Source organism: Molothrus aeneus, chromosome 22, assembly GCF_037042795.1.
Source record: "Molothrus aeneus isolate 106 chromosome 22, BPBGC_Maene_1.0, whole genome shotgun sequence".
Classification (NCBI taxonomy): domain Eukaryota; kingdom Metazoa; phylum Chordata; class Aves; order Passeriformes; family Icteridae; genus Molothrus; species Molothrus aeneus.
Genome location: NC_089667.1, coordinates 2,643,883 through 2,671,179, shown reverse-complemented (window position 1 = coordinate 2,671,179; position 27,297 = coordinate 2,643,883). Strand labels below are relative to the sequence as shown.

Below are 27,297 nucleotides of genomic sequence, written 5' to 3'. Positions count from 1 at the left end.
GGTGAGTGCGGCCCGGGGCTCCCGGTGTGCCGGGTGCCGCTGCTCGGGAAGGGGTCTGGGCGGTGGGGCTTGAGGTACGCGGTGAGGGACCCGTCCCCTTGTGGATAGCCGATCACGGCTCCCGGTTTGCTGGGCTCTGTCAGCCCCAGAGGAACTGGGCTTGGCGGGATCCGTGCCTCTCCCCGGTGCCCGGTAAGAGGCTCGGCTGTGCCCAGCCCCAGCGCTCGGCGAGGGCCCGGCCTGGGGGCTCTGCTCGGTCTCAGTGCTTGATGAGGAGCCCGGTGTGGGGGCCCGGGAGGCAGCGCCGCGGAGCCCAGTCAGGGTTCCCGGTCTGCTGGGCTGTGCGAGCCCCGCTGTCCGCTGGGCTCTGAGCGCCAGTGCCCGCCGAGGTTTCGGGGTGGTTGAGCCCCCGATCCCCGCTCGAGCAGCCCAGGCCGGGCCCTGCCGCGCCCGGTGGGGTTTGCGCCGTGCAGCGCTGCCCACCCTCCCGGCTGTGACAGCCGCTGCCCGCCCCGCCATGCCCGCCCGCGGCCCCTCGGGGTCCCGCCGGCCGCTGCTGGCCCTGCTGGTGGCCCTGGGCTGGCTGCTGGCGCTGCAGCTGCTGCTGGACCTGCGGGTGCTGGGGCTGCTGTGCGGGGCGCTGGCCGTGCTGGGGGGCTGGCTGGGCCCCCCGGCCCTGCTTCCCCGCGGCCGCCGCCTGCGCCTGGAGCGCTTCTTCAGCTCCCTGCGGGCCCCGGCCGGCAGCCCTGCGGACGAGGCCCGCCTGGAGAAGGAGATCGCCAGCACCGTCCGCAAGGTGGTGCGGGATTTCGTGGCCTCGTGGTACCGCACGGTGAGCAGAGAGCCGGCCTTCGAGGCCGAGGTGGAGAAGGCCATGCTGGGGCTGGCGGCGGAGCTGCGGCGGCGGATGAAGCGGGTGGACCGGCGAGCCCTGGCCCGCCGCCTGCTCCTGCTCTGCGGGCAGCACCTGCAGAGCTTCCTGCGGGCTCGGGATGCCCTGAGGGCTGACCCCAAGGGCGGCCGGACGCTGTGGAAGGAGTACAGCCGGCTGGCAGGGCCGCACCCCGCGCTGCTGAGCCCCGCGGCCGAGGTGGGCTCTGCCCGCGCTGCCGTGGACGCGCTGCTGCGGGCGCTGGTGCCCTGGCCGCACCTGGAGACACGGACGGGACGTTTCGTGGTGGTGGAGCTGGTGGCCTGCAACGTGCTGCTGCCGGCCATTAGGAAGATGTCTGATCCCGACTGGATCAACCTGCTGCTCATTGGGGCGTTTTCCAAGAAGCCCCGGGGTGGGAAGCCCCACCCTGCACCCCCAGTGCCGGATTCCTTGCCTTTCCCGGCACAGACGGACACAGCTCTCGCCGGGCTCTCCCCCTCCCCAAGGGCTATCGAGGGGCTCAGGAGAGAGGCAGGGGCTGCTGGAGAGGAGGGAGAGGAGGTGGGCAGGTCATGCCATGCAGAGGAACCCTTCCTGCACCCCCAGGCCTTGGGATCCCTCTTCCCCTGTGAGGGTTTGGAGCCGGAATCCCCGGCACCTGACGTGGGGCAGGACGTGGAGCTGCTGGCTCCTTCGCCTGCTGGAGAGCTCCTTGATGAGCTCCCCCAGGACCCTCCTGTGCCAGAGGGAGCACCTGCCTCGGAGGATGGCACGGGGGACCTGGACCACGGCCCTGGCCCCAGCTCGGATGTTGGCCTGCTCCCCACCTCTGCTTTGAGCTCCTGCCCTGACATCCAGATCGAGCCAGCAGCTGAGAAGGAGGAGGAAAGCCCAGCTGTCCCCAGGAGGTTCTCCTCACAAAGACCCTCCAGCCTGGGGAGAGATCTGGGCGCAGCAGAGGGCCCAGCACCATTTCCCCCAGAGCCTGGGCAGAGCCTGCCCCTGCTGTCATCCTCCCCATCAGCTTCCATGAGCACCTTCAGCTTCGAGCCCCTGAGCAGCCCCGAGGGGCCGGTGGTCATCCAGAACCTGCGGATCACCGGGACCATCACTGCCCGGGAGCACAGCGGGACTGGCTTCCACCCCTACACCCTGTACACTGTCAAGGTAAGGGCTCCCCGAGCACCACCACCTCCCCACATCCCTGCCACCACCTGGGCTGCTGTTTGCAGTGAGGACTTGCTCTTTGTGGGTCTGAACAATAAATTTTGTCTGTGTCATGGTTTGGCGCTGGTGCAGTGCCAGTGCCCCCATGAAAATATATTCTCCCTAGTTTCTGCTATGAGATGTGACCAGAAGGATGCGACTTTTAACCCCCTGTGTTCCCAGAGGCATATCCATGTCCTCAGCAGCCACACCAAGTGCCAATATTCAAATTTCAGCACTGATTGGTTTGACCACAAACTCCCAAAAAACTCACTTGGACAGTCTGGTAGTGGGGAAATACCAGGCACCGTGGCTGTTTGGGATTCCCGTGGGGCTGGTTGAATCTTTTCCTGCTTTTGTTCCCTCATGATTGGTTCCTTCCTCTTCAGGGAAGGGCTGACTGAGGAACTGCTGGGGGGGGCCTGGGGACTGAGTGGGGAGCAGGGCTGTTTTAGGATGTGTCAGGATGATGCCTTTGCCTTCCTCCTCAGTATGAGACAGCCCTGGAGGGCGAGGCAGCAGGCAGCCTGCAGCAGGTGGCTTATCACACCGTGAACCGCCGCTACCGCGAGTTCCTCAACCTGCAGACGCGGCTGGAGGAGAAGCCGGAGCTCCGCAAGTTCCTGAAAAGTCAGTGCCTGCAGTGGCCCCCCGAGCAAATCCTTCTCCCTCTCTCCCATTCCCTGTCCCTCTGCTCCCAGGGTTTCCTGCCCTGCTCGTGCAGCTCTGGATGCTGGGCTGTGTCTCCTGCCCACATCCTCCAGTCTTCTGTGCAGAGCTGGCTGGAGGAATGATTAATCTTTTCTGGAATTTCAAACCATTCCTCTTCCCATTCCATGACAGTTGGCTTTGCAGTTTTACACCTTAACAGTGCATACAACACTGGTGTCTGTGTATTACCTTGGGCTGATGCCAGGCAGTGTGTGGGGATAGCCTTAATCATTAGAATATTCAGGTTTTAATAAAGACAAAAATCTATATTTAGATTTTAAAATTTTAATTTTGAATTTTGATTTTTTTTTATTTTATTATCTAAAAGTCTTTTAAATTAAGGTTACTGTAATTTTGCCGTTCTCTCAAGCTGTGGGTTTGTTTCCTTTGTAGACATCAAAGGACCAAAGAAACTGTTCCCTGATCTGCCATTTGGAAACATGGACAGCGATAAAGTGGAAGCCAGGAAAAGTCTGCTGGAATCTTTCCTGAAGGTGAGATGTTTGTGTGCCCCTGTGAGCTAAAAGCAGAGCTCAGGACAGCTTTGTGCTGACAGTGGAGCATACCATGTCTCTTCCACATTACACAATCAGGCTGGGAGCTTGACTCTGAAATGATCTGAATCTCCATCTGTCCTTGCAGCAATTGTGTGCAGTCCCTGAGATTGCAAACAGTGAGGAGGTGCAGGAATTCCTGGCCCTCAACACCGACGCCAGGATCGCTTTTGTCAAGAAGCCTTTCGTTGTCTCCAGGATAGACAAGGTGGGAAAAATGGGGAGCTGCTTACTGAGCCCTTTTCTGCTGCCCCCAGAGATGCTTCCTAAGTTGGGGGCTGCTTACCTGAGCCCTTTGGAGCTGGGCTCAGCTTGCCCAGAAACCCATAAGGGGTCAGAGTTTGTGTTAAGGAACCTATTTAATAGAAAATCCAGTGCAAGTCTCAGAACTCCTGACGTATGTAAGTAACAAGGATCAGTGCAGTAATTAGAGGCAGTAATAATATCCTTGTCTCCAGGATAGACAAGGTGGGAAAAATGGGGAGCTGCTTACCTGAGCCCTTTCCAGCTGCCTCCAGAGACGCTTCCTAGGCTTCAGTGTCTCCTGGAAGGCAAAACCCTTTCTTTGGAGCTGAGCTTGCCCAGAAACCCATAAAGGCTCAGAGTTCGTGTTAAAGAACTGATTAATAGGTTCTTACTATTTAATAGAAAATCCAGTTCTTTCTATTTAATAGAAAATCCAGTGCAAGTCTCAAAACTCTTGATGTGTGTAAGTAACGAGGATCAAGGCACTAATTAAAGGCAGTAATTAAAGGCTGGCTTTGCAGATTGTTGTCAATGCTATCGTGGACACCTTGAAGACAGCGTTCCCCAGGTCAGAGCCCCAGAGCCCCACGGAGGATCTGAGTGAGTCAGAAGTGGATGGGAAATCCCAAACAGACGGGAAGAAAAGCAAGTAAGGGCTCCCTCAGCTTTGCAGGACAAGGGATTAATGCACAAATTGAGCCCATGGTGGGGAAGAACCGACTTGGGGCTTTATGTGTTGGGTAGTAAATTCTGTGTCGGGCAGTAAATTCTGTTCTGAAGCTGAATTACTTCCTCCTTCCCGTGCTGAACACAACTATTTGAGCTCCAGTTTATCTAAAGGGTTTCCCAGGAATGCTCAGGTTTCCACAGAAGATAGGTTTCTTCCTAAAGGAGCTCTGAGGTGTTGCCATTTGCCAGCAGAGCCGCTAATGGTCCTGAGGAATTGCTTTTTAACCTTAAATATATGCAGAGAGTAATTGCAAAATACAGCTGTAAATTATCTACCTGAAAGTTCCCTCCTGCCTCTCCCATATGTTCCAGCAGTGGCCCTGCCCAGAAAACATTTAAATAGCTATTTATGAGTAATATTTAAGATAGTTTCATGTATGTTCCTCACCAAATGTTGGTGCTGCTGACAGTGCCCAGTCTCATTGTGATTGTCTCATCAGTGGTTCTTCCCTCACCAAGGAAGGGAAGATTTCTGCACGAGTATGGCTATTTCTTTCCAAAAAGTGATGTTTTGCTGGAAAAAGCTGCTTTGGACAGAAAGACAAACTCAAAAAGTACAATTTTGGAACCATTTTGGCTGAAAAGGACATTCCTTAATGATAAACAGGCTATTTTACAATTTGTCCCAAAATCCCGATGTCCTTTTTTATCCTTCTTTTTGTCAGTGTTTATAATTGCATTTCACAATCCTGCTGAGTGTATTTCATCTCAGAGGCTTTTCTGAACACTTCCCTGTGTGTGCTGCAGTGCTCACACCTTGCTGACATCTGCCTACATCTCCCTATCAGCATCTGTGTTACAGCTCCTTATGGAATGCTGGAAAACCTTGGCTCAGCTCAGGTGTGCAAGAGAAAAAGTGCTTTACAGCTTTTGTTGTGGGGTTTCACTGTCAGCTCTGAGTTATCCTGGAGGCAGATGCTTTTTTTGAACCACTTCAGGTCTAATCAGATATCTTAGCTGGCTGGAAAACTCATGACTCACAGCTTGCAGAGAAAACTGACTGTGCCATGGCTCTGCTTTTCAGGTCCAGGCTGAGGTTCTCATCCAGTAAAATCACTCCAGTGCTGAGTGTGAGTGAAGCTCATGACAGGATCGTGTACTCCATCAGGGAGGGCAATGCTGTAAGTTCAGATCCTCTTCTAATCCTTTCAGAACCCCAACCACTGCCCTGTTTGGGAATAATCCCATCCACCAGGGCTGTGGCTGCTGCAGCCTTGTTGCCACATGCCAGCTCTTGGCAGAAGAACAATAAGCAGCCCTGGCTGTGCTGTTGGCTACACCTGGGTGCAAACCAGGAGGTGGAGGCTGTCTGGGCACTGCAGACCCCAAGCTCTGTGGCACTAACCCACTTTTGTAGGTCTCTGGCACCCTGTCACTGGCTGCTATGGAATCCTTCATCCAGAAGCAGGAGAAGCTGTTGGAAGCAGTCCCCAGCAAAGCTCCTGAAGGCCAGGGAGGCAGAGAAGCCAAGGAAATCTCTGTGCAGGAAGAAATGGATGGGCTGAGCACAGCAGAGCAGGGAGGACATCCAGACACTGACTCTGGTGAGCTCAGCCCCTCTCTCAGTGCTTGAATTTCTCCCCCTCGGTACCACAGCAGCTCCAACATCTGCAGGTTCAGCTTGAAAAGTCTTCAGGACCTGATCTCCTGACTGTAGCATCTTGATTGAAGGGAAAGCAAATTAGGTTTTCCAGTGCTGTTTGGTGATTGCTCTGGGTATTGTGGCTGGTGGGAGCAAACTGGGTTTTGGCTCAGTTGTGTCAGTGCAGATCTTCACCCTGGTGTGCTCAGCACAGTCACTGCACAAAGAGGTTTCTTAAGGACATGCTGCTTAAACTGGCAGTGTTCTAAAATCAAGCTCTTACAAACTAAAAATGGGCCAAATTACAATTTCCTGGTAGTTTCCAGTTAGCCTTGATATGTCTATACACTGTAAAAGGACCTCTGAGATTAGGTTCAGATAGATTTGATGGGAGTGGCACAAATGTAATCTCAGTTCAAGGAATGATGTTCCCTTTCTGCTTCTAGAATCTTCCTCTGAAGCACAGGGCTGCCCCAGAACAGTTACAAGATTATCCTGGACACATGCAAAAATATGTTCCCCAATCTTTTTTTCTTGGAATAGCTGAGCTGTATCAACTGGAACTTCCCAAAAACCTTCTCTCCAGTGATTCAAGTTTGGCAGGCTCTGACTGAAAGCACGTGTTTGTGACAGGACAGGCCTGGTGTTCTGAAATCCAGCCTGTGCTACCAGCTTTGCCTGTAATCTTGGAGCACATGCCTGTGGTTCTGGGGAAGCAGGACTGGAGTTGGAGGCCAGGGTTCTGCACAGGGCAGGCCAAGTTAGCTGAACTCCGAGGGAAATGGAATGTCAGTGATCTCAAATGCTTGCAGGTCTGGGATGCTTCAGGCTGGACTGGCAGGGTGAGGAAAACAAATGTTTGGATAAAAAGGCGAACCCATGTCCATATCTGCTCATGGAGTGACTTCTGGGAAGTGGTTGGCCAGCAGCTCTCTGAGGAAGAGGATTTGGATGCTGTGGGAATAAACAGCTTGCTGAGGATGCTCCCTGTGTGAGGCTCTGGGGAAGCTCCAGACTGCACTGGGAAGTCTCAGGGGGCAGAGCAAGTGGGCAGTAACTTATGCATGGCCCAGAGCAAGAGATGCCAAGTGCCCTGTCTTTTCCAAGTGAAATCCTGGAATTAATTAGTCCAGCTTTTAGGAAAAGGAAGAGCAGAGGAGGAGAGGTGTGGGGTCCAGAATCCCTCTTCCCTTTATTTCCAGCAGTAAATTGTGAGTGTAATTGTCTCTGTAGACAGAGAGGTTGGAAGATGAGGCATGAGGGGAGCCAAATTAGGAAAAGCTGCTGCACAGGATCTCACCTGGACAACAGAGCTGAGGCAGCAGCCTCAGGCCGGGGTGGTGGCCTGGGAGTGGCTGTCTGGGGCAGTTTTGTGGCACATCATTGAGCTTGTTCAGCAGAACACCTCAGGGCCAAACAGCATGAAAGTAATTCCTTAGTAAGTAGAAACTGTTTTTGCTGAAGGCTCTGACATCCCCCTGAGGCTCGGAGGGAGGTTTGGTGTCCCAGGCCCATGACAGCAGAGATATTTGGGTAGGTGTGTGGGTTTGTGCTTTAACTGGTAAATCTGGTTTATCCAGATGTGTTTCATCCCCCTTCCTGCCAAGCCTGGGATCTGCCACACGATGGCAGCCCACAGCCACCAACAGAGCCCAGGGCCTGGAAAACTGCTGGAGGAAGGGAAAGGAATGGGCAAGAGCAGAATGATCGTCCTCAGCAGTGCACCTCTTCCTGGCTGCAGTCACCACCTGCTCTGTCACCTGTTTTGGACACGTGGACTGGGATTTGATAATCACACTGTTTAATTGAGGAGGAACTGAGCCTTTGGTGCAGCCCTTGGTGGGAGACTGGGGCAGCCTGGATGAGGTGGAAATCAGAGTGGGGAGGGCAGGTCCCAGGCTGGCTAGGCTGCAGCAGGTCATTGTGTGTGGACAAAGGGCCAGGCTGGGGAGAAATGAGTGAGTTTGGGATGATGCTTTTCACCAGGTTTGCCCTGAGGTGGTTTCTTCATCTGCCCCTCCTCTTCCTCCTGGCAGACTCTGAGACAGCTTTGGCTGACCTGGCCCTGGACGTGCTTCGTCTGGTGCTGGTGGATCACTGGGGCTGGCTGTGCACAGAGAACATCCAGAAGGTTTTCAACGTGCTCTTTGGGACCCTTGTTCAAAGGTAAGGCCAGAGTGACCAGCCTGGCTGCTCTGTGAGAGGCATTCCCTTTGGAGTCACAGCTGGAAGTGGAGCTTGTGTCTGAATGCAGATAAATGCTGTGTGTGCACCAGCCAACAAGGTTCTGTAAAGCAGGTGCTCCATGAATGGGGAGTTAACACCTTAGAGGTCTGCACCAGGAGCTGTTTTCTCTGTCAGCAGCTCTAATGGGCAGCCTCCTGTCCCTTGAAATCAGGGAAAGGGAAGATCCAGCCCTGGGAGTGGGAGTCTTGGCTCATGCAAGGGCAGCAGTGCCCAGCTCTGGGGCTCTCTGGGGAGGATTGGCCTCCTGCTCTGTGCAGCCCAGGGCTTCAGCTTGTTCCTTCTGCAGAAGTAGAATAAACAGGCTCAGGGAGAGCCTGGCCTGTGACAGTGACAGTGACAGCTCAGAGTGTGGTCTCTGCTCTCACTGCTGCACCCTCTGCTCTGCCTGTGCCTGGGGCAGGGACCCACACATGGAGTAGGGACAGGCTTCCTTTCCAGCTGGGCTGGACTTGCCAAGCTTTCCTGGGGCCAGGGCCTCTGGGTGGTAAGGCTCAAGGCCAAGACACACAAACAGAGAATTCCTGTTTTTTGGTGTAGGTTGGTGACTATCACTAGCTGAGGATGTGGTTTTTTAGAACACAAGGAAAGCCTTCCCTAAAGGGCTTGGGAGAGTCTTGGAGCAGTGCTTTTCCCACTCCTGTGCCCTTTCTTCTCCTGCAGGCATCCAGAGCCAGCATCAGAATGTGCAGGGCAGCTCATTATAACAGAGCTGGTAACCTGAGCTGCCCTCAGCAGAGATTGCCAAAGTGCTTTGAGGTCAGGGACTGCTGCCCTTCAGTCCTGGCCTGTTCCTTCAGTGGCAGGAGGTGGGGGCTGCTCCCACTTCTCCAGAATGGGGCTCTGGCCTCTGGGGAACAAGCTGCAACCCAATCTGTGTATGTAAGCACAGAGGTATGAGAGCTTCAACAGGCACATCATCACCTCCTAATAAGCTGTGTCCTGGTCACCCAGGGAGCCTGCAGCACCCACACGTGGCATTGGCATTTTCCACTAGAGAAGCTGGGATACACACAGCACATCCTGGAGCTGGAAGGTGGAGGAGCTCCCTGGGTTGTGTGGTGGATTAGAGTGAGGAGGAATGTGTTTGTAGCTGCTCCACTTGACCAGCTCAGAGTGAGCCCACATGTGCTGCAGGCAGAGCTCTGGCTGGGGCTGATACGGGGAAGCCCTGGGACTTCTTGGTGTCTCCATCAGTTCAGGGTGCAACTGCAACCTCTTGAACAAACCCCGTGTCCATGCTGAAATCCACGTGTTGAGGCTGGCTCTGCTCTTGTGGGACAGTCAGGAATCCCAGGGGACAGGGGAAAGAGCTGACCTGTCACCAGAATGGTGTTGCACCTGGATTACTGCAGGGAACATTTTCCTGCCATTTCTGCTGCCTGTAGTTACCTCCACAGTGGAGATCTGGGAATGGGGAGCCTTCCTGCAGTTTGCCATTCATCCTGGCCCTGAGACTTGGACTCACTCCTGGCCCAGGTGGTCACTGCTGTCCTGAGCAGACCTGAAGGTCTCTAGCTCAGACCTGCCTGTCCAGGGACACAGTGTGAATTTGGTTATATTTCTCTTCCATTTAAATATTTACAACTTGATCACTGCTCAGCCAGACCTGGCACTGCCATTCTGGCTGGCACTGTGTCTGGGAACCCTTTACAGGTGGGGAAAGTACCAGAAACTCTTCTGGGAGCATCTGTGTTCAAGGAATTGATGCTCCTGCCTCTGAGAACAGGCAGACAAACAGGGGACAGCAAATGGATTTGCATTGTGTTTTCAACCATTGCTGGTCACAAAGTATGAGTGAGCATCATCCCTTCAGGAGTTTCAACCCTGCCCTGTTCCTGCCAGTGGTAGGGGATGAAAAGGAGGTGTCCTGGCAGTGTTTGGAGGGGCTGCTGCTGGATACTCCTCTGCCAGCTGTATTTGGAGGGTAGGTGCTGCTCCTGCTGCCCTCTTGCAGCTGCCAGATGAGGATTCTGCTCTGGCATGAGACAGTGGGTGCAGAGTGATAGAAATGACCACCAACCAACAAAACTCACACCAAGAAACGAGATCCAGTTTCTCCCAAGAGCCAGTCCCCCTCCTCTTGGAGGACTTTCTCCCTTGGGCTGGCAGTGCCCAAGATGATTCAGGTGATTGATTCAGTGTGCTCACAGATGATTGCTGTGAGCACTCTGTTACTGGTGGTGGGGCCTCCCAACCTGCTCCATTCCCAGTTCTGTCTAAGGACCATCCCAGCACACTGCTCCATTCCCAGTTCTGTCTAAGGACCATCCCAGCACACTGCTCCATTCCCAGTTCTGTCTAAGGACCATCCCAGCACACTGCTCCATTCCCAGTTCTGTCTAAGGACCATCCCAGCACACTGCTCCTTCCCTGTTCTGTGCAGGGACCATCCCAGCACACTGCTCCATTCCCAGTTCTGTCTAAGGACCATCCCAGCACACTGCTCCTTCCCTGTTCTGTGCAGGGACCATCCCAGCACACTGCTCCATTCCCAGTTCTGTGCAGGGACCATCCCAGCACACTGCTCCATTCCCAGTTCTGTGCAAGGACCATCCCAGCACACTGCTCCATTCCCAGTTCTGTGCAAGGACCATCCCAGCACACTGCTCCATTCCCAGTTCTGTCTAAGGACCATCCCAGCACACTGCTCCATTCCCAGTTCTGTCTAAGGACCATCCCAGCACACTGCTCCATTCCCAGTTCTGTGCAAGGACCATCCCAGCACACTGCTCCATTCCCTGTTCTATGTAAGGACCATCCCAGCACACTGCTCCTTCCCTGTTCTGTGCAAGGAGCATCCCAGCACACTGCTCCATTCCCTGTTCTATGTAAGGACCATCCCAGCACACTGCTCCATTCCCTGTTCTGTGCAGGGACCATCCCAGCACACTGCTCCATTCCCTGTTCTGTGCAGGGACCATCCCAGCACACTGCTCCATTGCCAGTTCTGTCTAAGGACCATCCCAGCACACTGCTCCATTGCCAGTTCTGTCTAAGGACCATCCCAGCACACTGCTCCATTCCCTGTTCTGTGCAAGGACCATCCCAGCACACTGCTCCAGTTCTGTGCATGGACCATCCCAGCACACTGCTCCATTCCCAGTTCTGTGCAAGACCATCCCAGCACACTGCTCCAGTTCTGTTCAAGGAGCATCCCAGCACACTGCTCCATTCCCAGTTCTGTCTAAGGACCATCCCAGCACACTGCTCCATTCCCTGTTCTGTGCAGGGACCATCCCAGCACACTGCTCCAGTTCTGTTCAAGGACCATCCCAGCACACTGCTTCATTCCCAGTTCTGTGCAAGGACCATCCCAGCACACTGCTCCATTCCCAGTTCTGTCTAAGGACCATCCCAGCACACTGCTCCATTCCCTGTTCTGTTCAAGGACCATCCCAGCACACTGCTCCATTCCCTGTTCTATGCAAGGACCATCCCAGCACACTGCTCCATTTCCAGTTCTGTGCAAGGAGCATCCCAGCACACTGCTCCTTCCCTGTTCTCCCCAGCAGGGCTGCCTAGAGCCAGCCCCCATCAGTCTCCTGCCTGTCACGCCGGTGGCAGTGGGAGAGGAAGGCTCCATGACCGAAAAAGGGATTGTTGAGGAAAGGGCGGCCGCGTGTGCGAGCCGGGTCTGCACTGAGCCCATCCCATTATGTAACAGGGAGTGAGCCTTTTTTGGAGCTGAAAGGAGAGGAGGATGGAGGGGCTGGGAGTGGGAATGACCCTGGGGCCGGGGATTGCTTCCAGCAGCCTCTCTGCGTGCTGGGGCCGTGCCTGTAAACAAACCCCGTGCCCCCTCCCGCCTCTGTCCGGCTCCCTTCCCTCCTGCCCTGCAGGGATCAGCTCCTCTTGCCCTGGGAGCCTGCAGCAGGAACCTGCTGGCACAGGGGAGGAGGTGGGGCTATTCTGGCCTCCGGTGGAAGCATTTGGAGAATCTGGGTGCTTTTTAGAGCCTTGTGAGTCAATGAGGTGTTAAAAATATACAGCAAACACGAGAACCACGCAGTAAACACGAGAACCACGCATGCTGGGACCCCACACCCTGCTGGGACCCCACACCCTGCCCTCAGTTGTCCCCACAGTGGCCACAGGTCTGGGGTCTGTCAGTGCCCTGCAGTGCTGGGGCCAGGGTGACAGCCACCACCTCTGCTTTCCAGAGGGGAGTGCCAGCACCTCAAGGATGGACCTGGGAGGATTTGAGGGGCAGATCCTGGTCTGTAAGCTTTTCCTGGCTCCTTCCCATGCAGCACAACAGCAAGCCATGGCCACAAAGCACTGGGTGGGGGGAAGGTGTCTCAGCACACCCCGGCTGTCTGTGCCCTGGAACCTGAGCAGGGCTGGGCACAGAGTCTGTGCCAGGCTCGGAAGTGGCTGTCCCTGGAAGGAGCATGTGGAACTACTCAGGCAGCTTTGCTGGTGTCATGTTCCACTGAGCATGAGTTAAAATAAATGCAAATCATCCCTGCCTGACCCACGAGCTCAGCACTTGCTGCGTGCTTTGGGTCATTCCCACGCTCCTCCGTGTCCCCTCATCCCTTGGCCAAACTGGAAGATTTGAGGAGGTGACATTCCAGACTGTGTGAGCTGCAGGTGGAGAGGCAGAGATGCTTTGAGACTGGTTGCAGGTGGCCATCATGCCTTTGAGAACTGGTTCCTGCAAGTTCATGCTGTCACCTTGGTGTTGGGCTCTGCTGGTGTCAGGCTGAGTGTCACAGGCACTTGTAAGTCAAGGAGGTCTGGAGCTTCAGAGAGCTCCTGCCTGAGTGCTTTGTTCTGATTTTCTCTTTGGTTTTCTTTGATCCCTGTGCCAACAGAACTGGCACAAAGACCCTTGGCAGCCACCTTGATCCTCTTGACTGGAAAGTGCCACCAGCAGAGAGTGATGCCTGCCCCTCTTCAGTGTCCCTGAGTAACCCTGGAGCAGCCAAGCACCCCTGGGAGCACAGTGCCCATGGGCAGGGAGCTCTGCCAGCCCTGGGGCCATGGAGGGGCCATGTCTGACAGCTGAGACTGTGCTCCTGCTTCCCTTTGGCTTCCTGGCTGCCAGGTACCACTGCAGCCTCAGGCAGTGCCTCTGAGTTTTGCTGGCAGAAATGCAATATCAGTGCAGCTGGGCCATCTGAATCCACTCATTCTCCTGCTTTGTTACCTGGGGAGTGGATTTGGGCATGTTTGATGAGGATCTTTGCTGCTGCACACAGAGGGGCTGTGCTGGCAGGCCCAGGTATGTGGCAGCAAAGTCCCTGTCCCCAAAAACAAGCCTAAAAGCAGCACCAGAGTTGGCAATTTAGGGAACCAACCCATGGCATCTTACTCCTCATTTCTGGGTTTGGCTGTTTGTGTTGTAGCAGTGAGGAGCAGCAGGAACTGCAGCCTGTGGTATGTCAGTAAAAGTGATTTCAGGACTCTGTGTGTCTTGGTGTGTGTATATGCAAAGTAAATAAAATCAGCTTGGAAATGGGCCTCGATTCAGTTGTCTCCAAGCACCTGGAAATTTTGGATCTGGCTTCGAATCTCTGTCCCAAACAAAATTTTTTTCCCTCTTCTAGAAGCAGCATTCTTCCAAAAACAGCCACTAGAATGAAGCCAGCACTCCATGCTTTGATAATAATTGCAACATTATTCTAACTCTGATTCTGTTTCAACGGTTGCACATGCCAGCTTTCTTCCTGGATTTAAAAAAGCTCAACAACTTCCTAGTTCAAATAGAACAAAGAAGAAAAGGATTGAGTGGAAGTAATGTCTCCCTGTTGGTTTTAGTTTTGCCTGGTTTTAGAAGGGTTAATAGTGGATCTATGTATTTTGATTCTGAAGTGGGCTAATGAAGCAATTGTTCCAAGCAGGGTCTGGCTGAGACAGCCTGGCCTCTCCCTGGGGCACCACTGAGAGCTTAATTGGCTCAATAAATACTTGAAGAAGATGTTATCAAAAGCCAGGATGCTTTGTGAGAAATCAAGGGAGTTTGGGGATGATTATTTTAATCACATACCTTTCCCCCCCTTCCCTGAGCCCCAGGGCATCTCAGGAAGATCTAGCTGGGAAAAGCAATGCTTCATTCCCTGCAGGGTGAAGCCATTGCAGCCCTGTGAGTTTCCACGATTTCTTCATGCAGCAGGTGTGTTTTGAGGGAGCAACACATGAAATGGCACAGAAATCCCAGCACCAAGGGGTGCTTTCCTCCCTGCAGGGCTGAATGATTGCCTGCAGAAGAGAAGGATTTCTTTTTCTTCCTCTCTGCCCCACATCTCCCAGGGTTTCTGCCTGGGTCAGGCAGGTAGGAAAGGTGGGAAGCCAGCCAGGTCCAGGACAGGTTCTTTGCAGCTCTAAACCTTCACAGGGCAGCAGGAGAGGAACATTTCCAGAAGGAGAACTCGTGCAGGAGTTTAAAAGACCTCAGGATGCTTCTTGTCCTTTCATTTATGGAGGTTTTTTTGCCTTTTCTTTCCTCAGCACAGGGTTTACCCATGGCCTGGACCAAGTGTGAGGTTGCATTGAAGGTGCTGAGATGAGCATGCTGCACATTTCTGCTGTGTGGAGAAGGTGGATTTAGGCTCAGGTAGCAGGTGCTGAAAGCTGAGCCTCAGGGCAAAAATTCTCCACTTGTGGTTTTCTATTCTTGCTGTGCCCACTGCAGCTGCTGCTTCATTTTTACAAGGTTTCCTCAGGAAAGTTTTGCTGTCAAAGCACTGCAATGTTCCTCCTCTTGAACCCTTGAGTTAAGGATAATCTCGTGCATTATCTGAGGAGGAATTTGGGGAACAAGGGCTGGTAAGGCAGGGATGGTCTGGTGATTCAAGCACCAGACTTTCTTAATTTCAGAGTCATGCTTGAATGCCTCGTGTTTTCCAGATGTTGCTTTTTTTCTTCAATCCTTTTCACTACGTTGGTCCCAGAGGCCTTTTTGAGCTTCTGGATCTCCACACTGTATTCCTTAGGGCAGGGGGGCCATGTTCTGGGGTGGGCAGCAGTCAGGCTTGAGCTGGACATGCTAGTTCATGTATATTTGTAGAGCTGTTTGTATTTCTGCAGCTAAAGCAGAGAGGCTTTCTCCTCTCTGTCATCTTCTAGCCTGGCCTTCAGTTTGTGTTTATCTAAATCCTTAAAAGCCCTGGGTTTGAGGAAATCACAATTGCTATTGTTTCAGGTTTCAGTTACAGTCAGCATACTTCACTTGACTGTTCCTTAGTTGAAGTGATCTCAGTTTTTATCCTCACCTTGATGGACAAAACAAGCAGAGCTTTACCCATTCCTGGCAGGTGGGTGTAAATCTGCAGAGTATTGCATCTCTTTCTTCATTCTTAGTACATCTTTGATGTCCAGACTAAGCAAATCCAGCCTGTCCAGGCTTTACTTGCTGGGCTGAGCTCTCTGGACAGTCCAGTTAAGTGAGAGGCTCCAGCCAGGTAAAACCAAGCCCATTTACCTGTTCCTGACTCTCAGCCTGCCTTTCCTCCCTCCTAGGAGCCCGAGGAAGGCCAAGGTTTGCACCCCCAGCCCTTGTTTTTCATTCTCAGCCCTTCTTATCCTAATGGACCCCTTCAGCTGACCTTGGAGTTCCAGCTTGAACCATGGCATTAATTTGGCTCTTTTTTAGCAGCCATTTCATTCCTCCACCAGCAGCTATTTCAAACAGAGGTGCCTTACAGCATGGGCAAGTTATGCCCCTGCAGATTATCTTCCAGGCCTCAGTAGCCTTTGCAGTCTGGCTCTTTGCATTGGGCACTATCAAAGTATTCTGAGCCCAGGAGGTCACTTTATCTATTTCTGAAGTGTAAGGAGATGGTTCTGTGATGGGTTTATTTTTTTCTTTCTTATTAAAGCTATTTCTTCATGAAATAGCAGAATGAAAATAGTAACTCATCAACCATCCAAAAATAAAAATAATAAATAAATAAGAAAGGTCTATTTATGTTTCTCGGTGGATTTATTTCTACCTGAGAGCAGTGTGTGAGTGCTTTCAGTGTGGCACATGAATCTCAAATGCTTAGGCCTTTAATAGCACAAAAAATCATCTGTGACCTGCTGGTGAAGGTCAGCTTTGAACCTGCAGATATTTGGAGTTCCTGAGGGGTTAATCCCAATCCTGGTGCAGCAAGTCTGCCTGATGGAAAGGTCAATTTGCCATTTTCTGGGGTTTACTCAGGTAGGAATTTTCAATAAAGTTGGTGTGACTCTCTCTGAGTTGCAACTACAGGTGTAGAAGTTATGGGGACATTCTTGGGATGTCCTGTGCAGGGTCAGCAGTTGGACTTGACTTTCCTTGTGGGTCCCTTCCAGTTCAGGATATTCTGTGAATTACTTTGCTCCTCAGTTTAATGCTGCTGGTGCAGCCTCTGTGTGTGATTCCCCAACATGGGTGTTGATGATTGACTGTGGTTGAGAGGAGGGAAGGAAACTCTTCATGACAGGTCACTGTGTGCTGAGATTTCCTTTTGAAGCCTCAGATGTTCTCCCAGATGGATTTAGAGCCACATGGACCAGTCTTGATGATTCTCCTCTGTTAGAATCTGAAATGTAAAGAACTCTCAGAACTTTGGGCCTGTAAGCCAAAGCTTAGAATTAAACACAAGATTTGATCTGAGACCTTGGAAAAGGCTTCCAAACTTTAATGACAGAAGCAACAATGTGGATTTATAGTTTAAAACAAAGACACATTAAATTAAGTAGAAGAAAGTTTAGAGTTTTAGAGTTTAAAATATAAAAATAAAAGTAGTTACAAGGAGTTTAGAATGCAGTACTGTAGGTTTGTGTGTCATAACATGATTAGCTAAGAAAGCTTACACTGTAGCATGAGTCCATAAGATGGAATATTTAAAGATTGACTCAAAAACATAAATATCCTTGTTACCAGTGTTTTATTGGTCAATAAATCCTTAAAAGGTCTTGTAACTAAAGGTCTTGTGACCTCCTGAACCATACAGTAAAGATGTGAGCCAAACTCACCCTTCCTGCCTATGTAGAAGATAAGAAAAGAAACCACATCATCAAAAATAATTCAGAAATCCCATCTCTAACTCATTCAAAACTCCTTCAGAATCCCCATTCTCCTCTTCCCAGTGCCTTTGGAATGGCTCCACAGGCAGAAGGGAGCCCAGAGCAGGGGTGCTTTAGTCTGTGTTCCATTTGCACCTGCCTTTGGTTTCTCCTTCTTTCTCCTCCCATTTCCTGTTTAGTTCCTTGACTTTTCCTTGTAAACTTTGTGTGTTTGGCTGCTCCTTCCCCAGCTCTCTGAGCACCATGGGGCAAGTTGGCCTCTAACAGGAGCCTGTGTGGAGCTGTGCAGGACCCATGGAGCCATTCCAGGTGCTGCCCTCTGCCTCCCAAAGCTGCCAGCCCAAGGAGGAAAACCCATCCCTGGTGTTTCACAACTGTGGGAATCCAGACCTGCAAGCACTCGCCTGCTCCCAGTGTGTGCAGATCACATTTAGAGGTGTTGTTTGGGGGCCTTGCTGCCTAATTCTGGTGGGTTTAGGGACATACAGGAGGTTGTTTGTGTGGGGCCTTCCAGCATTTGTCAGTTCTGAGCTTGCTCTTGAGCTGTCTGGAAACGTGTGCTGTTCTCTGTAGGTTCAACTTTCTCTCTGTTCACTATTTGCTTGATTTTTTTGCTATTTTAGGAACTCTAAGAAAAAATAGCTTGTTCTTTGCTTTCTGCAACCTTTTAAAGGCTGGAAGGTGGCTGTTGCTGTAATGAGGTTGGAGTCCATGTTCAGTCTGATCCCCCTTGGTGCAGGGTTGACTCTGCAGCTCTGTCCCCAAGTCTCTGAACTTCTGTTGCTTGTCAGATGTTTTCTCAGCTAGGAGAGGGGGTTGTGTAAGAAAACATGTTAATGAAAAACCCTGTTAATGAAAATCTGTGTTAATGAAAACTCTTGCCCCTAGAGAAGTCACAGTTTAACACTTTAATTTGCTTGGGAATAGCTGGAGGGTTTACCATGATCCAGAGTGTTAAAATCTGCTGATGGCTGGAGATTAAAACCCTTTTCATTGTATTTCCAACATGGCTTTTCCCAGGCAGGGCTGGGGTATGACATTTTGTCCTCTAAGCCAGGTGGGAGGTTTGCACCTCTGGCCTTACCTGGCAGCAGCATCCATACTCTGTGTCCATGGCAATGCTGAGCATGAAGGATGTGCTTCCCATTTCCTGGGAGCACTGGCAACATCATCTGTGTCCCTTGCTCTGAGACATTCCAGGCCTTACCACTGCACTGAGATCCTTTGCAGGTTTTTTCATGTCCTTTGCTTTCCAGCTGGCATTTCCTAGGTGTGCATCTGTCCTGGGGTGATGTTATGATGCTTGTATCCCCAGTCCTGTGTTCTGTTTATGCTGGATGTTATTCTGTGCCTTCAAGACTGGCTCTGAAGAGCAAAGCTTTATTTTGTTTTGTTATCAGCCTGCTCACTCCCTCAGTGGTCAGCAGGACACAGAGACAGGGCAGTACATAGTGCAGCTTTTGCTTTTTGCTCTTGCTCCTGCTTTGCTCTTGCTTTTGCTCCTGCTCATTAGTTTAGTTAAGCAGTCTGAATTTTCCCCTGGACTGTTTTTCTTTCCCTTTCTTGGAACCATTTGAACCTGCTCTGGAATGGGACCTGGGGAGCACCGAGAGTTTGCACCTTGTGGCTGCAGCAGCCTTTCCCAGTGCTGGAAGGATTGATATCAGAGTGAGCACCTCCAAGAGAGACTTTCTGAATTTGCCATCTTTTTCAGAGCGGTGACAGAGTGGTGTCACCTGGTATTGTTCCTTTTGTGTGCTGGGGGTGCTTTGCCTGTTAAATAAACAGGTTCCTTCCACTTCTGTCTGAGGAATCCTTCCCAAACTGGTTGGGCACAGGGGCCATGTGGGTTTGCTTTCTGGAGGGGTCCCCTTTGGAGGTTTTCTCCCAAATTTGCCCTAAACCAGGACAGCATCCCTCAAGAATCACCGTTTACACCTCATTTCCTGCTCACTCCTCAGTCCTGTCCCACATGATGCCAACCTGCTTTCCTTGGGGTGTTGCTGTTCCCCAGTGCCCAGCTGTGTGGGGAAGGACACCCTTGGCCCGAGTGCCTCTCCCAGGAAGAATGCAGACAGTCTGGCAGAGTGCAGGTTAAATAAAGTTTGCCTTGGCAGGGCTCTTGGCTGTGCTGGGAGCTGCCGGGGCGTAGTGGTGACGGAATTGCAAGCACGAACAGCAGCTGCCAAGAGGAACGGCTCTCCTGGCCCTGCTGGCTGCCTCCTGTCCTCTGGGAATCTTGAAGAACTGGCAGAATCACAAGGCTTTTCCCTACCCCAGTGCTGTGCTGACACTCCCAGCTTTGCTCCAGAGCCTCCTGCCAGTGAGGCCAACAGCCCCAGCAGGGCTGCACCCTGAGCCCTGCTAAACCTTCCTGTGGGATTCATCCACGGCCTCTCTGTCGCAGACATCTTTTATGGAAAATCCTTTCCTTAGGATTTTTCCTCCTAAGAAGCTGAGAGGCCTCAAGAACAAATGTAACCAATGGTTATCTGCTGCTGTGGAATGCAACAGGTGCATCTGGGATTGGGCTCATGTGGTTGTTTCTAATTAATGGCCAGTCATAGTCAGCTGGCTCAGACAGAGAGTCTGAGACACATGCCTTCATTATCATTCCTTCCTATTCTATTCTTAGCCAGCCTTCTGATGAAATCCTTTCTTCTATTCTTTTAGTATCGTTTTAATGTAATATATATCATAAAATGATAAATCAAGCCTTGTGAAACATGGAGTCAGATCCTCCTCTCTTCCCTCATCCTCAGACCTCTGTGAACACGGTCACACCTCTCCTCATCCTGAGGGCAAAGATTTTAGGCAGTGCAAGTTGTGACTGATGGCTGTGGCCTGTGCTGTGACTAGGAAGTGATTTCACATCTGGGCAAGAGGGTCCATCCATTTGATTGATTTAGAAACTGTGCCTGGCCAGCCCTTGGGTGGTTGGGACACATCATCCAGTGCAGCTGCAAACCCCCTGAGCCCTTCTGGGGAGCAGGGATTTGGGGATTTGCAGGTGGTTACTGAGAAAGGGCACAGTCCTGCCCCAGCAGGAGGGACCATCAGCAGTTCTGTTGGATTTTGGATGGGAAAAAAAAAAATCTTGGCTGTGAGAGTGGGCAGACCCTGGCACAGGGTATCTGGAGAAGCTGTGGCTGCCCCATCCTTGGAAGTGCCCAAGGGCAGGTTGGTTGGGGCTTGGTCTAGTAGAAGGTGTCCCTGCCCAGGGTGGAATGAGATGAGCTTTAAGGTCCCAAAATCAAACAGTTTGGGGATTCTGTTATTTCATTGCTTGCTGTCAGTGGATGGAGCAGGACTGGACAGCAGGGCAGCATGGACAGCAGGATGAGACGGGGGTGAAGCATCAGGATATTCATGCCTTGTCATCCTTGGAGTGTGTTTTGGTCTCCAGGAAAGACATCCTTGGCTGTCTTGGTAGCAGAGGGACTGATGAGAGGAGCAGGGGCTGCCAGAACAGGGCTCATGTCCTTCCTGGGGTTGTTTGGAGTTCAGCACCAGTTCCTCCAGCTCTGTCTGAGATTGTGCTTGGAGATAACTTAGGAGCTTCAGGCCAGTCATATCCCTGAGCTGGGCTTCCTTTAGTGACCGGTGACTCACCTGGGTCCCTGTGATTAGCAGGGTGATGGGGCTTTGTAGGGCCTTTGCTTGTCCCACTTGTCAGTAACACAGGGAACATAGCCCACTCTTGGTGCATGGAAAACTCAGCTCATTAATACTTGTGAAAATCTTAGGTGCGCAGACATAAAAACTGCATGTTAACAAACCCAAAGAAGCTGATTTAACCCTCCTGATGGGTGGAAATATCCCAGCTGGCTCCCAAGCTGGACTTTTCCTGACCTTTGTCCCTCTCCCTGTTGCTGCAGGTGGCTGGAAGTGCAGATGGTTACCCTGACCTGCACCCAGCGCTGGGTCCAGTACCTCCAGTTGCTGCAGGAATCCATCTGGCCTGGAGGAGTTTTACCAGCAGTGCCTAAACCCCCCAGGACAGAGGAGCAGAAGAAGGCAACAGCAGAGCAGGCCCTGCAGAGCCTGATGGGGATCTTGCCCAGTAAGTGTGTCCCAGAGACTTGTCAGCTGCCCTGGGACAGGAAAGCAGCTGGGGAACGCTCAAGCTCTGGAAATGTGGTTAAATACAGAGATGGAGGTTGCTCGTGCCAAGGCACTGGGAAACCTTCATGACCCTTGAGGTTTGATGGTTTCCTGCAAGCAAAACCCAGAGTTTTCCAGTTCTGGATAGTTTGTGTAAGGGTTTGGGAAGCAGCCCAGCTCGGAGGGAAGGGATGTGAGTCCAGGCCATGATTCAGTGCTCACAGTTCTGAGCCATCTCACTGAGGCAGGGCTCAGGACAGCTCTGCTCCCACCTGCTGCCAGAGGGTCCCATGGTGAGCAAAGCCACCATGCAAAGCCTGTGGCTTTTGCACTGGGCTGAAATCCCAAGCCCAGCTGCACTGGATTTCCCTCTCTTGAAGTTTGACACTGGGACCTTTGGCATTAAAGCAGCTGCTGCCTAATCCCTGTGAGTGCAGCCTGAACTTTTAACTCCTTCATTAGTGTAAAGGGCCCTCACTGTCCTTTGGGAATGAAAAAGCACTGCTGGTATGTGCCCTTCTAGCCAGGAATGCTCTCCTGGCACTCCCTCCTCTCCCAGCCCCAGAGCACCATCATGAGCTTTGATCCAGCACCCACCAGGAGAAGTCTGAGCTGTGGAAATATTCACTGCCCAAAGCTTTGTCTCCAACACTTCCAGATGTGATCCAAGAAATCCTTGGGACCAGTAAGTGTCAGATGAGCTGGAACCTGGTGCTGGAGTCACTCAGCCAGCCTGTGATAAACAGGTATGTCATTGTGGTCTTCACCCTCATGGGCTCTGAGAGCTGTCATAAACAGGTTTGTTACTGTGGTCCTCAACCTGGTAAGCTCTGAGCCTGTGATAAACAGGTTTGTGATTGTGTTCTTCACCCTGGTGGGCTCTGAGAGCTGTCATAAACAGGTTTGTGATTGTGTTCTTCATCCTGGTGGGCTCTGAGAGCTGTCATAAACAGGTTTGTGTTTGTGTTCTTCACCCTGGTGGGCCCTGAGAGCTGTGCCCAGGGTTTTGCCAGTGCTGCTTGGCACCAAACACCCAGTTTATTATTCCAGACTTGCAATATCAGGGGGCATCTGCATGTCTGGCTGCAGATTATTAAGCCAGTCATGTTAATTATGTTGTTTGGCCTGCTTAGTTAGTGGATGTCAGGGAAGTAAGACAAATCCTGGTTTAGTTTGGTTCTGGAGGAGCTGCAGGTCTGTGTAGGGGGTGTTTCTGTCTATTCCCAGTGCTGTGAGTTTGGAAGGCAAGGGTTTCTTGATGCACAGCAGAGAAATGAGGCTCAGGCTGGACATCAGGAGGTATTTCTTTACTGAAGGGCTTGTTAAACATTGAAAAGGGCTGCCCAGGGTGGTGTTGGAGTCCCCATCTTGTGAGGGTCCAGGGAACAACAGGACAAGGCACTCAGTGCTCTGGGCTGGTTGACAAGGTGGGGATTGATGAATCTCTGGGGTCTGTTCTGCCTCCAGTGATCCTGTGATCCTGTTAAACATCTTTTGCTCCAGAAGATGCATTTGTGTTTTCTGTGCTGCTCAGCAACTTCAACACCCACTGGTTTGGGGGAGGTGAGAAGAAACTGAACCACCTCTGGAAACATTTCTCTGGGGGCCTGATATTGTTCCTCTCTCCCCTGAGCATTGGAACACTCTTTCCTTGTGCTGAGCTTTGCCTCCCACGCCCTGCCCAGCCTAAGCTTTGTCTTTTTTCCATTCCAGGCACCTGGTGTTCTGCCTCCTGGACATTCTGCTGGAGTTCTTGGTTCTGAAGGGCTCCAGCAAGGAGCCTGAGGCTGCAGCTGCCACACCATGTGCCTGCAGTGGCACAGACAAAGGTGTCCCAGCACTTTAACCAGGCCTGGTGGCCCAGCAGTGGAGGAGAGAAGCAGCCACAGGCATGGAGTGATTGGATTTTCATCCTTTACTGAACCTGCCTGGGAGCTTCCTGTAAGGAATTTCTCCAGCCAGTGCTAAATGAAGCTGCTTCCAAGCTTCTCTGTGTCAGCTGGGTGATGGATCAAACCCAGTGTGAGGGACCAGAGATGCTCTGCAGCATCTGTTCCATTGCTGACCTGATGGGGAGCCTGGAATGAACCAGCCTGACCAGCTGGAGAAGGAACCACAAACCCTTTTGAACATCTCTAACATCTACAGAGAACACAGGAGATCTGCTTTTGTGGCTTCAGGGTCCACGTGGCACTGAGGGTTGGTGTGCTGGGATCTGCTGATGAATGGTCCTGCAGGACAGGGAAGGGCTGCAGGGCTGTCCCTGCTGTCTGAGCAGCCTGCCCTGTGCCTGCTCTGCCCCAGCTGTGTCACCAGAAGGAAGCTGGGGAAAGGATGGAGTGTGGAGAAGTCCTGGAGTGTGGAGATGTCCTGAAGTTCAGCATCCAACTGCCCAAATACCTGGGAGGTGAGAGCAGGGGCCAAAGGTGCTGCCCTGCCTTAGGGACAGAGATCAGCTGCTTCTCCCTGCCCTGCTCTGGCTCTCAGTAGGTGCAGGCAGGCTGGGATCCTGGCAAAGAGACTCCTCAGGCTAGGGAGGAGTGGTGGCTTGGCTGGACTTCAGGACTCGTTTCTGTTGTGCTTTCTGAGTCACCTTTCAGTCCCTGGGACAATCACCTGGAAGGCACAGGCCAGAAGAGCTGAGCCATGTGGGACACAGCAGTAAATCAGCTCCCACACGTGCCTGGTTGTCACAGGAAGCTCTGGGAGAGGATTGAGGACCTTGAGCCCAGGGGAATGGTGGGTGTGTGTCATGGACAGGCAGTGGGTGAGGCCTGGGAGCACGGCCTGAGCTCTGCTGTTCATGGCTGTGTCACTGGGCTTTGCTCTGCTGTCCCTGCTGCTGCCACAGCTCCATGCAGGGCTCTGGGAAGCTGCTCAGCTCATGGACCAGGGATTTGGAGCTGCTTCTCCAGCTTGTCCAAGACTTGAGTGGCTTTGTGAGCACTTCACGTTGCTCAGCAGTCTCAGGTTCCTGGGAGTACTGAAGGACTCGGGGCATGCAGCCACAGCCCAGTCTGGTGACCAGCTTGGTGACCAGTCTGGTGACCATTTGGTAACCATTTGGTGACCCAGTCTGGTGACCAGCTTGGTGACCATTTGGTGACCAGTTTGGTGACCAGTTTGGTGACCAGCTTGGTGACCCAGTCTGGTGACCATTTGATGACCAGTTTGGTGACCCAGTTTGGTGACCAGCTTGGTGACCAGCCTGGTGACCATTTGGTGACCATTTGGTGACCCAGTCTGGTGACCAGTCTGGTGACCAGCGTGGTGACCATTTGGTGACCAGTTTGGTAACCCACTTGGTGACCAGCTTGGTGACCAGCTTGGTGACCAGTTAGGTGACCATTTGGTGACCAGTTTGGTAACCCACTTGGTGACCAGCTTGGTGACCAGCTTGGTGACCAGTTAGGTGACCAGTTAGGTGACCATTTGGTGACCAGCTTGGTGACCCAGCTTGGTGACCCAGCTTGGTGACCATTTGGTGACCCAGCATGGTGACCAGCTTGGTGACCAGTTAGGTGACCATTTGGTGACTAGTTTGGTGACCAGCTTGGTGACCAGCTTGGTGACCATTTGGCGACCATTTGGTGACCAGCTTGGTGACCAGCTTGGTGACCATTTGGCGACCATTTGGTGACCAGTTTGATGACCAGTTAGGTGACCAGTTTGGTGACCAGTTTGTTGACCAGCCTGGTGACCAGCTTGGTGACCAGTGTGTTGACGAGCTTGGTGACCATTTGGTGACCATTTGATGACCAGCTTGGTGACCATTGTTGACCAGCTTGGTGACCCATTTGGTGACCAGCTTGGTGACCTGCTGTGCTGTATTTTCTGGCAGAAGCACAGGCTGAGCAGTGCTGCCCTGGGCTGCTGAAGGTTCTCTGCAGATCAAAGGAGGCTCCACACAGGAGCCATGCAGGATCACAGGTGCTGTTTGTGCTGCAGGACCAGGTGCTTTCATCCCACACAACCATGGAATTCCAGGCTGGAACAGACTGCCTGCAGTTTTTTGGAGCTGGATGCTCCATGGCATGTTTGGAGAGAAGGCAGTGGGACTCCAACATGCCTATCCTGCTCTTCCAAAGGAGCTGCTTCATTATGGGTACACAGCAGTGTGAGCTGCTCTGGGCTTCTGTGGTGTGAAAATACAGAGAGGGATCATTTTGCTGTAAGCAAATCGATTTTTAGGGAGCTCTGAGGACATCCCAAGACCAGGCAGAATCCAGTGTCATGAAGCAAATCAATTCTGCATCACCATTGGAGCCATTTCTCTTCAGAGATGGTAGCTTGGCCACCTGCTTGGAGAAGGAGGGAGGTGGAGAATGCTTTGGGATAATCCCAAATGCCAGGCAGCACTTTGGGAAGCAGGACTCAGATCAATCCTTAAATATCTGTTTATAGCTGCTTCCCCTTGTCTTTCAGTGCCAGGCTGTGTTTCCCTCCTTTTCCTCCTGCTTCCATTGGCCACCCCAGCTGTCAGGAGGGGACAGGGCACCCTGAGCCAGGGCTGATGCAGCAGAGCCCTGCTGGCTTCCCAGATGTTCCTGCTGTTCTTGTTTGCTCTTGCTTCCCAATGAATTGTGTGGCTTTGGAGCTCCAGGACTGAGGTCTGTCATTGATTAGGGAGAATGTTAAAAGAGGCTTTGCTGAAGAGGATCATGGAGTACAAATTATCCACTGACAGCTCCAGGTTAGGGCAAAAGTCTAAGATAGCCCCTACACACACTGGATGTGCACTGGGAGGATGAGCTGACACTTCTCCTTTGCCAGGAAGCCCAAATTCTCCCAGGTTTTAACCCCCATCTGTGAAATTATGCAAATGACTGAATATTCAGTCCTCCAGATGGAAATAATCTGTGATTTCTGCCAGTTCAGTTTGGGAGCAGCTGGTGCTTTGCTGGGCTGGTGCAGCAGTGATTTGGGGTTCTCCCAGCAGCACCATCCCCCTCTGTGTTAAGATACAAAGAGCTGGGACAGAGACAGAAAGGCGATTTATTTCTGTGCACTCTCAATGCAGAGTGGGAGTGGGGAACAGACCTGAGGAGTTTGAATTGCAAAATGGTTGTTTTGCCCTGCAGAACTCCCTTTCTTGTCTCAGATATGAGGGGTTGGAGCCCTTTCTCATGCTCTCACTGGGCTTCAGATTCCCATCCTCTCCTTGGGAGATCCTAGTGCAGCCTTGCAGCTGAGGTGAAGTGCCCAGGAGCAAGGAGCCCCTCTCTGCATGGTGCATGGTGTTGTTAAGGAGTAAAACCAATCCAATAAAAAGCTCAGCTTTTTTTTCTACTGTGAGTTCTTTGCCTCACTGTGATTTTGGGATTAAATTGAGCACAATGGTGGCAGATACAAACTGCTGCATTCAGGTGGGCTGAAAGTTTATTTCCATTGGACTAAGACTAGAAAAAACTGCTCTGGTAAAACAAACAAAGTTGACAAAAAAACTTAAGCTTGCTCAGTGTGTCATATTCCCAGCAAGCTCCTTTTCTTCTGCAGGAATTTGTAGAAGGAATTTGTGGAAGGAATTTGCAGAAGGCTCCAGCCACCTCTCTAAAGGGTGGGTGGTGAGAGCAGCCAGATTTAACCTCAAGAAGGAGTTGCAGCTTTGTGTCACATTAGGTCAAGAGCAGTACCTGCCTCAGGTGGGTGCTCAGCTCTGCCTCTCCAGGCCCTTCAGCCCTGTGTGATCTCCCTCCAGCCCAACACTTGCTGGTTTGTAAAGTGTTCCCCTTCCCACTGCCTTAGTTTCCCAGAGCTGACTGGAAGTTCCTGGAAGCAGGGATGTGTATGACTGTGCAGTGGTGTAGAGCTCCAAGGCACCACTCTAAGCTAAATAACTATTAAATTGTGTTTTTAGGGGAGAAAAGTCCCACCATGCACTGACTGCCTGTCCCATTGCCTGTACTCAACCCTTTGCATCAGCTGTTTGTGGTGCTGTTGGAGTCTGTGTGAAATTCTGCTGTCTGGAAAACCCATTTAATTGTTAAATGGGGAGCAAAACTCCACTCCCATGTACTCGTGTGCAATAATACTTTATTTCAAACTTA

General features: G+C 51.9%; 1 protein-coding gene across 1 annotated transcript; it reads left to right on the top strand.

The window, feature by feature from the left end:
* The first annotated feature begins 517 nt into the window (after window positions 1-517).
* SNX19 (sorting nexin 19) lies at window positions 518-27,297 on the top strand. The gene is made up of 11 exons (XM_066564334.1): window positions 518-2,041; window positions 2,572-2,710; window positions 3,185-3,285; window positions 3,434-3,553; window positions 4,113-4,240; window positions 5,345-5,441; window positions 5,678-5,864; window positions 7,939-8,068; window positions 21,025-21,209; window positions 21,909-21,996; window positions 22,964-27,297. The coding sequence occupies exons 1-11, from the start codon at window positions 518-520 to the stop codon at window positions 23,094-23,096; spliced, it is 2,832 nt and encodes a 943-aa protein (XP_066420431.1). The 3' UTR covers window positions 23,097-27,297.